The 11,774-nt window shown below is 35.7% G+C and overlaps 1 protein-coding gene across 1 annotated transcript in view; it reads right to left on the bottom strand.

Annotated features, from left to right (window-relative positions):
• Positions 1-531: 531 nt before the first annotated feature.
• LOC111045838 overlaps positions 532-11,774 on the bottom strand; it is a 46,486-nt gene continuing 35,243 nt past the window's right edge. The window contains exon 2 of the mRNA XM_039421414.1: positions 532-791. Coding sequence (XP_039277348.1) covers positions 582-791 — 210 coding nt within the window. The 3' untranslated portion in view covers positions 532-581. The remainder of the gene's footprint in view (positions 792-11,774) is intronic.

The raw sequence follows: 11,774 nt of genomic DNA, 5'->3' as shown, positions 1-11,774 counted from the left end.
TACGCGTATCTAACGCGTATAGTTCCACTTGCTTCTAACATTGCTAATCAGACAGTATAGATGAAATGTTACATTCTATACTTTCTGAAGCTACTACGGCGATAATTTTGAGGGAGAAGAGGAACAGAGTGACTGATAATTTTCTTATTTTCTCAAGTCTTTTTGTTGAGATCAAACCAATCGAATTATTAGCAGCATTAAGAACAATAAATTTGTCAGAATAATATTCTATATATTACCATATCGATTATCATAACAATATTAATATTTACTTTAATCAGACATCATAGATAGTGTTGCGATACGCCAAGTTATTTGTTGGTATGAGATATACAGTATAATGTTGAGTAATCAACTTGATGTCATCTTGTTTTCTGCTGCTTGCTGAAGAATGCACTGAATTTGATAATATAGTAGGATGGGGTGTAGAAAACTTCGCTGAGCGTACAAGAAAAATAATCCATCTAGAACAAACTATTTGTTTCGAATATGCTACAACCTGATTTTTTAGAGTACTGAGAAGTATTTCAAACTTGATAAAATAAGTTTCTGGATCGGGCTTGTCACAGAATAGTGAACTGCTACATGTCAGCAGAAATTGTTTTTATTGACTGAAACAGACCTAGAGCTAGGAACAAGAAGATTGAAAGTTCAAACAAAGATAAACTCTGTCCCGGGAAGTTGCATGTTTCTGCTCCAGCGAACTCGCCAATCCTCCACCAACTTACTCCAGCTTTCTGGAGTGAGGATGCTTCCGGTTGATCCCGGCCGAATTTGTCGAAACTCTTGTCCTGGAACAAATAAAAAAATGTTCCTTGGTTAAGGATTTTTTGCTTGCGAGGATATTTCGAAACTATGATTATTATTTACTGAACAGAATTGGGTGGGTTCCAGTTTGGAAAGAATAATAAATGAGAAATGCGAAGAAAATGGTGAATGCCTGATTACAAAATATACTTTCTAACAATTTCTCTAAAACTGCCTGATTTGAATAGTAAAGAGCATCCAAGAATCTCCGCATTTCTCTTCCATTACTCTGTCCATTTGAATGTTTGAAGTGCGAATATAAATCATCATTTTTCTAGCAAGACGTATATGCATGCATTGCATTCAATAATATTTTAGGTTCTCTCCATGTGAACCTATTTAAAGAGTCATCTTTTTAATCCACAATCTTTTAATTGAATAAAGTACTTCTCCCATTCAATTGATCATAATAGCAACTACCTAGTCATTCGGTCTGAATACTACGAATTTTCTTCTCAGCTTCTAAGAAGAAAATAGTAAATTACCTAGTAATTCTAGTAAATTACCAACCATATTATGAACTAGTAATTTTTTAATCATCTGCATCCATACATCATCTATAAGAAACATTTTAAAAATAAGGACACTTAAGATGAAAGAACGTCTTCATCATAAAAAATAATATGAGAGCTGCTAAAATTTTTTTTCTCGTAGAGCATTATACGTATTGCTAAAACATATTATTCTCAAGTAACTTATTCTTAAGACTCAAAAAACCTTTTCCGCTGGTGTCACTGAGGAATGCTACTTGATCGAGTATCTCATCTATCTTTAAAGCATAATGAATTATCACTGTATCTCCAATCCTGAATCCTCTGCATTATTCTCATATTTCGCCAGCATCCAATAGAGTTACCTTCAGCCGGATGATAATTTGTGCAAAGTGAACTCATGACCAGGAAGCTGTGAGCTACTCCATGGCAGATTGCAGATACTCATCATCACGTACGTTAATGAGGAGACTCCATGCATCGTGTTCCGTGAGAATATCCGAGCTGGTTTCCGTCGAATTAACACTAACTCGTCTAATGGCGCAGGAAGAAAGTAACATTTTTGGAGTTCCGCTCTGTCGATTAATGAAATATACCGTAATCGTTTTGCACATAGTACTGAATGGATTTGGGAATATTAGAGGGCTTCTTTCGCAAAAGCAAATACATTGCATAAATTTTTCCAGTTCTCAATCAAGTTGGTTGGATAATACTTCAGAGACGTCTGGTTTGATAAGAGATCGGTTCAATGGATTTGATGGTGAATTAGCACTTGTATATTAATGCATGATATATTTATTGACCGAGCAAAGTGAGGTCTAAGGTTCAAGTCGACGGTTTTGCATTTCTCTTTATTTATGTTCATATGTTTATATATATGTCCCGCATTTACGGCGAAACGCAGTAATAGATTTTCATGAAATTTGAAAGGTATGTTCCTCTTTAAATTGCGCGTCGACGTATAATACAAGGATTTTAAAAATTTTGCACTTTAAGGATAATATAAAAGGAAATGGATCCTTCTTCATACGCCAATATTGCAGTAAAAATCAGACTATAGAATTATTCATCATTAATCAGTCTGTCGAGTGGATTATTAATTGCATGCAATTTAATATCTCAATGTAACTTAGTAAAAAATCAGCTGTCGTGTGGACTATTAATTGCATGCAGTTAGGCATGCAATTGATAACTCGAAGTAGCTAAGTATTTTCTCCTGACTTTTCTCTGCTTTTAATTCGGTAAGATTTGATGATAGTAGCATATCTGTTCACATCAAATTATTAGCATTTTCGATACAACAACCCAAACAGCCATTAGTCGTTTATACACCGATATCTGGCCGGCACGACAGAACAGGACAGAATATACTCTGATGAACAGTATTAGAGGAGATTGTGGTTTATAATTGCGCGAGGTCTATTGTTTACAGAACTACTAGTATTTATAATAGCTTTATATCCTCATAATATATTTTGAACATCGTGATCGGATAGACTCCTGTCTTTTCAAATTCTTCCTAAACCGCTTTTGAAAATTATGTTTGATGAAATGACTTACACTTTGAATTGTATTCATAATATTTTTTCTCAGTATATATGTCATAATTAATGAATAACAAAATCTGAGGCTTTTATCGACCTCTCATTACCTCTCATTGTAAAACATAATTTATAAAATAATAGTATAAGCCATATACTATTGATAGAAATACTCTACTAGTACATTCAATATTTTCTTATGAGTTGATAGAACGCGTATAAGTTATTGAACCGCAAAAACCATCAACTATTCGCTCGAAATCTCTCAAATCCTGATACTAACTGAGTTGATATCACTCATTAAATATAGATAGATCCAGACTGTCATGTTGTAGTCAATTATATGATGTAGTTTGCAATGAATTGTAAAAAAGTATATGATATATCTTATCAAGTTCAAATATTTTAGTATTAATATTTTTGACTGAAAGTTGTATTGTAGAAGTGTGAAAGTGGAACATAACTGTTATTTTGCTCATATCATCTCAATTCCGGGAAAAAAACATTTCAATCTTCTATAGAAAAATTATGTACGAAGTGTTTGATTTGAGTAATATATTTTGATAAAGAAATCAATTTAGATTAGCTTCTCGATCATTTGTGTTGAACATGAATAATATGGTAGGATTGGATGCAATTCTCAAGGGAATACTATACAAGGAATACCATCTACTCTACTAGCAGTGATAATTTTCAATCAGTGAGGAGCTCCATGTCTGGTATTACCTTTATCATTGAGTGCGTTTCCTCCAGAGGAAGAGGAGGCTTTGAGCCCGGCATAGGATGAATTTCAATCAGGAAACTTATTACCGGAGAAGTAGAAAGAAGAGAGTACCTAAACGCAAAGTCTATTTGTTCACAATGATGTGAGAAACAAGGAGAATGTTGAATAGGGCAGGCAAAGAGCCTTGAGAAGGAATAGAGCTGTTATCAAGTGAGCACTGCCGGATTAAGGCCAGAAGATGTCAAGCAGTGCTATGAAAAGGGGTAGAAATGAGATTTCGGATCGATGCAGAAGTCGAGAAAACTTGCAGGATTATACAGGGAGAGAGATCGGTGTGAATGGAAACGGAAGGGAGAAAGTAAGACAAGAAAATGAAGTCTTGTGTGAGTCTACGAAGGAAATGAAAAACGATACCACACAAAATGGAAAAAGATTTTGCCGCCGCCGCGAAAGGCGCAACGAAAAATCGTAGAGATCTCATTTGCATGAGAATGAATAGCTGCTTCTCAGTGTTATTCACAGTTAGCAGCTCCTAAAGCCTAAGATAGGCGAGTTATTAACAAGCGCTGACTTGAAAAATCTTTGCAAATTTTTCTTTTGGCGATAGATGAGAATGTAATGGGACGGCTTCCAGCCGGCAGGAAACTCAGCGCGATAGTGAGAGAGTTAGGGGCTGGGGGCTGGGGGCTGAGAACTGGGGGCTAAGGGCTGATGGCTGGGGGCTGAGAACTGGGGCTAAGGGCTGATGACTGGGGGCTGGGAACTTGGGGCAAGGACTGAGCGCGCAATAAGGCCATTCAACAAACAAGAGCCGCCATTTCCTTACAAACAAGAAATAAACTCTGATTGATTACGGCTTCTCAGTTTATACCTGCAGCTTATAGGCCAGCCACTTTCGGACCAGATGCTAAGGAATCCTATCGGGAAAACTTGGAAAATTTCTCAAGAAATCAATAACTTAGTTTGTAAGTTTGTGATGTGGTACACACAAACTTTAACAAGTTTGTCCGTAAACTACTCAATACTTTTTATGACGAATGTCATTGCTACCCTAAAATCAAATCTGATAATGAGGTTCAATTTCTCAACTTTTTACTAGAACTTGACATAGAGATAAATAAACATCAGTCAAACTTTACTGACAATACTAAAATATCTGCCGACTGATGACGGAGAAAAATGTAAAGCCACATGATTAGTTTGAATTACACAATAATTGTTGGATAAATTGATACAAAAGGTTAATGACGAATTATTTTAAAAAACTCTTTCCTATAATATAGATCATTACTTCTTGTTAACCTTCATGTAGACTATAACACCTCAAAAAAGTTACATGGATATAACAGTGGGGTCCAGTGGACCCCATTCTTCAAATTGACTATTTTTCAGTTATTTCTGATTTTTGGAAAATTATACTCATTAGGATCGATATAAATGTTCTATTTGAGCTATTTCACCAGATTTAAACACAAAAACTTTCCATTCAATTAGCTTAAAAAAATTGTTATTTAATTTTCTGTCATTTTCAAAATTCAAAATGTATTCAATTACTAATTACCACATTTCCAACATACAATACTGAATAATCAATCAAACCATACATTTTCTTGAAGGAGAATAGTTATACTTTAATATTCTAGGGAAAAAAGTCACATAACTCTATTGGTTTTCCTTACACTACCTCTTGATTATTGTCAATTTCATGATATGAAAACACGCAAAAAACAAAAAAGATTGCATAAAACATATACTATTCAATTTTGTCCTATATTATCTTCAACAAACTCCTTGCAAATCATTGCTCTATGTTCTTTACTCAATGGCTTTTCACTGTTTGAGCACCTATTTTTTGTTTTTTCTGTCCTTTGCACGCTGGAAAAAGACTAACGTAGATATAACACTGGGGTCTGATGAACCCCAAACACAATTGAATTGTTTACTGCTTCACTATCTGGAGTCGACTGGTCATTTTTGACGTTTCAACGTATTGACAGGACTGCCAATTGAATTTACATGAAGCAAAAATATCCTCTCTATACTTGTTACTGAGATATCACAAGAAGAAATATCAGTGGGGTACGCAGGACCCCAGTGTTATATTTGAAGGTTAAAAGGAGTTATAATATTTGCTATGGAATATAATATTTTTATTAGTTCTCTGAATGCCAATGATTTGTTCCAGATGAGTTCATTTACGAACACAGATTTCATAATTAAATTACTCGACTCAGAAAAATTATAAAAAAATCTGGTGTGGCGCACTCACACAACTTTCCTTGCCGTTATGGAAATTGATCACGTGACGCTAGTGTTCCCGCGCATCTCAAGTCTACTATTCAAAGATTTTAGCCAGCTGGTGACAGGGCAATAACGCTGGAGAGGTCTGCTATATCTTTATAGTGAATCATTTAATAGAATGAACAGTTTTGCCAACAGTTTGCAATTGGATAATCACATTTTCTCGAATTTAGAGCTTATTTTTAATTTTAGGTGAAAATGTTACTGGACATTAATTGTAGAGATTCTCATTCTCAATCTTTTCCACTCGAAATTTTTTGTTTAAATTGTATCTGAAGCCTGATAATTGAGAATCTGATATCAAACTTTGCATAGATGGGGTGGAGCTCCTGAAATTTCTACAGATATGGGACTTGTGGTAGTTGATAGAGCTAATCGATGACTATTTTAGGTATAACTTCAATCGAAATCGTTGAAGCCGTTTTCGAGAAAATCGCGAAAAACCCTGTTTTTGACAACATTTTCGCCATTTTAGCCGCTTGAATCGAAATTGTTCGTGTCGGATCCTTATATTGTAAGGACCTTACGTTCCAAATTTCAAGTCATTCCGTCACACACACACACACACACACACACACACACACACACCACACACACACACACACACACACCACACCACACACACACACACACACACACACACACACAACACACACACACACAACACACACACACACACACACACACACACACACACACACAACACACACACACACACAACACACACACACACACACACACACACACACACACACACACACACACACACCACACACACACACACCACACACACACACACACCACACACACACACACCACACACACACACCACACACACACACACACCACCATACAGACCAATACGCAAAGACCACTTTTTGGACTCAGGGGACCTTGAAACGTATAGAAATGTAGAAATTGGGGTACCTTAATTTTTTTCGGAAAGCAATACTTTCCTTACCTATGATAATAGGGCAAGGAAAGTAAAAATTTGATACTCCACTATAATAATATGTTCTGTCGGGATGAACATAATATTATTATTATAATTATTTTAAATACAGAGTGATGCATGCTAAAAATGTAAGACAACAGCTTAATATTATTGTTACAAGGATATTCCGACAATAGGCTTGGTTAAGGATCCTATTTGAATTGAAAAACTATTTATCTGTGACATTGAAATTTTAGTTCGCCATCTTGGAACCGCCATTCCGAATCCAACTTTTTCCAATGAGAAGGAGGTCTTGTTACATACATGGATACATGATTTCGATACAGAATTCCAAGAGGAAATGACAGAACAAACTTTATTGTTCAAAGTGTTGAATGGAATACTCCTGTGATATAAAAAATGTGAATAGATGCTCCTATAATAGTTTGTTTACTGACACACGAAAATTGAAATTGAATAGTTCAGATAATTTAGATTTTCAATGTACCTATTCATTTTATTTATCTTTAATCTAAATATCAATCTTTAATGTGAATATCTTTGGAACGATTTAAGATATCAATGTGCGGGTTTCGCCATTCATTTTCTCTTGAGATTCCGTATTGTAATCAAGTATCTTATGATAACCTTCCAGTTAGAAAAAAGTCTTGAGATTCCGTATTGTAATCAAGTATCTTATGATAACCTTCCAGTTAGAAAAAAGTCAAAATGACGAATCCAAAATTTTGATTTTGGTCAGAATTTTGAAGCCACAGAAGAGAATTTTTTTGAATTAAAATAGGTCTACCAATCGAACCTATTGTCAAATTATTATTCTTGTAACTATTAAGCTGTTCACTGTATGCAGTGAGTATAGAATGTTACATTCTATACTCACTGACTGCATATTTATACTGTGTAATAGATTTTATTGATTGTTGCAAAGATTTTAAGTCAATGATTCAACAGGAAATCCATGGTAATATTCAACGATTTCAACCTAATGAATTAGATTGTTGTATGACAAAATTGAAATCCCGACAACGTAAATAATTCAGTGAAGTTAACTGTACAAGGTTACTTTTTCTCGTATTTTATTGAGTGATAATGGGAGATGATTTCTGATTCCATATTTGGATTCAACCTTTGAAGTTTGAAACTTTCAAAGCTGGAATTTTTTTTTTAAACTAGAACTTTTAGGGCCGTTTCCGAGCTCAGGATTTAGCTAAGTCCCAGACTCTAAACAGCAATAGTCAGAAAATTGGCTTTCCAAAGGTCAGCTTTTATAATAGAAGTCTTAGTTTTTATTTTCTCATTTCTATAATTGGGAACGTTTTTCCTTGACGGAATTAGACAATCCTGAATAATTCAAAATAGCTGAAACTTTACACTATTTTCTCTTTATTTTATTTTGTGTTCAATTTTCTAGTTTTTCGAGATTTAATTCAAACGTGACTATGACAATGACTGCGACTACGCCCCGTCTTGGAAAACCAAATTTCTGACTCCAGCTGTTTAAAGTCTTGGACTCAGCTAAATCCCGAGCTCGGAAACCGGCCCCTAATGTTTTAAAATGTTCATGTTTGAACTTTTCAAGAGTGTTTAAAAGCTTCTAAAAACCTTTACCTGTGAGGCAGAAGTATTATTATCTTAGTAGGTACATTTTTACTAAACATAACTTTATGATAATGTAAAAGCTATATTAAAAACTGCTGTAACTCCCTTGTTTTTGGGTATTTTCGAAAATGGGACTTACGCTTTAAAAAATTTGGGGTCGCTGAATCCAAATCCGAATACTTTGAGAAAAGTAATGAGTCATACTCTGAGCAAACGCGTCTGAAATTTGAGATCCTCTTGTGAAAGCCTTCGAGCTGCGAAATATGAAATGATCTGAATTATGATCTTCAGGAGACGGGATTCTGCCGTGTGAAACTAGCCTAAGAAAAACACGACGGCCTTGTTCACTCCCCCCACCATGACTTCTCAGTAGCTTGACCCTAACATTTACATAATCCTAGAAAGTAGTCTACACCTATGTTCACAGAATAATTCAGAATAATGTATCCTATTTGAAAGAGTGGATGCATGCAAAAAAAAACAACTTTCAAAGATCCATGTTCATCAAGCCTTCTGTTAACTGCAAGAGATATTCTGTATCTTTGTGAGTATCTTTGGGAGGCTCCTTTTCCTCTTATATTATCTTTGAAATGCAACATTTTGAAAAACTTCGTATATATGTCGACGCGCAATTTAAAAAGGAACATACCTGTTAAATTTCATGGAAATATATTGCCGTATATCGCTGTGAATGCGCAACATATAAAATAAAGAGAAATGCACAGCCGTCGACATGAATCTTAGACCTCACTTCGCTCGGTCAATTATATACAGTGATGTCGGAGTAATGAGGGATTCCTTCTCTTTTCATATTATCCTTAAAATGCAAAATTTGAAAAAAACCTTGTGTATTAATACATCGACGCGCAGTTGAAAAAGGAATATTTCTGCCAAATCTCATAGAATTCTATCAACGCGTTACATACACACATACAGACAGACAGACAGACAAAGAAAATCTGAGTTAAAACATAGACCTCTGCCCAACATAATATACCTCCACCAATAACATCACTCAAATCATTCAAAATAGTGTGAATAGCAACGGGGAGAATACGCATCCCTGTTTTAATCCATTTCTGGTTTCAAAGTATTCTGTTAAGTTACCCTCCACGCCATGCCATACAGGAGACTTCGTATTTCTATATAGACTCCTCAACATCGCAATAAATTTAGTCGACACTCCCAATTCACTCAGTTTAAAAAATAAAGCCTCTCTGTCCACACTATCGTAGCCCAAAAAGAAACAGTACAACTTCTTTGTAGGTCTATTCAACGTTTTCATTACTATATTGAATAGAACAAAAATATATCAGTAGCCGAATAACCTCTCCGAAAGCCACACTGATTCTCTTTAATAATCTTTTCTCTTTCCTCCCACAACTGCAACCTTCTCAGTAAAATAAATGAAAATACTTTAGCGACAGCATTTATAAAAGATATGGCTCTATAATTATTCACTTCATTGGTATCACCTTTTTTATGCAATGGAAATATAATTGAACGTGGAAACCCTGTTGGTATCTGTCCACCTCTGACGATGGCATTGGAAAAAGTCAAAATAATCTCTTTGTAATTTTTTGACGCATTCTTGTAAAACTCAGCAGGAACTCTGTTATCACCTGGAGCCTTATTGTTGCGCATTGTCTTGAAGGCACTTTCCAATTCATTCATATCTATGTCTTTGTCAAGAGTTTGATCTTCAACATTCCTCGCCGCATAATATGTGACTACCCCGCAAACTGATCAAAACACTCGTCTGAAGTGTTCAACCCAATCCTCAGCACTCACAGTTCCCGAAATCTTGAACTCTCTACACTTGAATTTCTTTATCAGAGCCCACAAATCACTGGAATCCTTGACTCTTCTGAATTGTTCTTTATATCGCTGTAATACGCTTGCCTTTTACTCTTACATAGCAGTTTGTATTCCTTTACTACCTTCATATAATTTTCTCTCACCTGCTCCGAATTTGATTTTCTAAACACATTCAATAGGCTGAACACTCGCTTTCTCATAACCGCACACTCTTTGTCGAACCACTTTTCTTCCATCCTTCTCTCTTTCTATCAGGTTGGGGCACATAATTTGCAGCTCTATATACAAGATTATTTAATACTTCATAAGTCTCTTCACTACTCTCGGGAAGACCATTTATTTCTCTACAAGCATTGGTGAGTTTAGATATATATTCATTCTTCCTCGCTTCCTTCCATTTCAACTTCGGTAAGAGTGGTAAAATTGTGCTCTCTCTTTCTAGAGTATCAACCGTGATTAGCGTAGCTTCAATTGGGAAATGGTCAGATGAAAATTCTGGCACAATAGAAAATTTTCCAACTATTTGCGCTAATTCGACAGCCATGCAACATAGATCTATTACGGAAGCCCCTCTGCCTATAAAAGTAAAGTCTCCCCACCTATCTCCACTTATCCTTCTATTCATAATGATGAAATTAAAAACCTCACAGAACTCCAATATTTTCTTACCTTTCATATTAATCACCTCATCCTTTGACTCTTGCTTATTACTCAGTGCATTTCCCAATTCTATTACATCTGTTAATTCCGACATGTCCTGTCCATTTCCTATTCTACCGTTAAAATCTCCAATTAAAATCATATTATTTCTATTATGCTCTTGCACTATCATAAACTCCCATAATGTATTGAATTCTCTCTCCCATTCCATGTCTCCTCCACCACTCAGGTAAATTGGAACTATATAATATTCATCCCGTTGTCCTGCATTCATGTGAATAACTTTCCTCTCAAGCGCATCGATTACCTTACAAAAATCTCTATTCTTTCACTAATTTCTATTAACTTTCCTCCCTTTGCTCTACCTCAGTTTGATTCTCCAACTGCGAATTCCCAGTATAAATTGTAATCTGGAAAACAGTTTTCAAAATACAATTGCTTTCCTCTTTCAACAAACGTCTCCAATAGTACAAAAACATCATAATTACAAATAAAATTATATACTTGAACAATCTTACCACTTAATCCAGCCACATTGTACGCTACTATACTCAACTGTCCCTTCTCACACGGACTGACGGCGTTATCTCAGCGGTTGCGGTCTTCGTCCTCGCCGCCTCGCTCCTCCTCATCACACATGCTCCCGCTCACGGCCCGCATCACACTCTCATCGAACATGCTCCCGATCTTCTGCAGCCCATCCTCTCCCTCCGAGACCAGTCCATTCTCCTCATCCAGCGTGAAAACCCGACTATTCACGATTAAACGATCCACTTCAACCGATACTCTCCTCTCACTCCCGGAACTTGTTTCTTCAACTCGCCAAGCACCCGGAAAAGCTTTGATCGTCGTTTTCTTGTGTCGAAAGCAAAGTCTTTATG

This window comes from Nilaparvata lugens, chromosome 2, assembly GCF_014356525.2.
Source record: "Nilaparvata lugens isolate BPH chromosome 2, ASM1435652v1, whole genome shotgun sequence".
Classification (NCBI taxonomy): Eukaryota; Metazoa; Arthropoda; class Insecta; order Hemiptera; family Delphacidae; genus Nilaparvata; species Nilaparvata lugens.
Note: the sequence above shows the minus strand (reverse complement) of the source record. Positions and strands in the feature narration are given on the sequence as shown.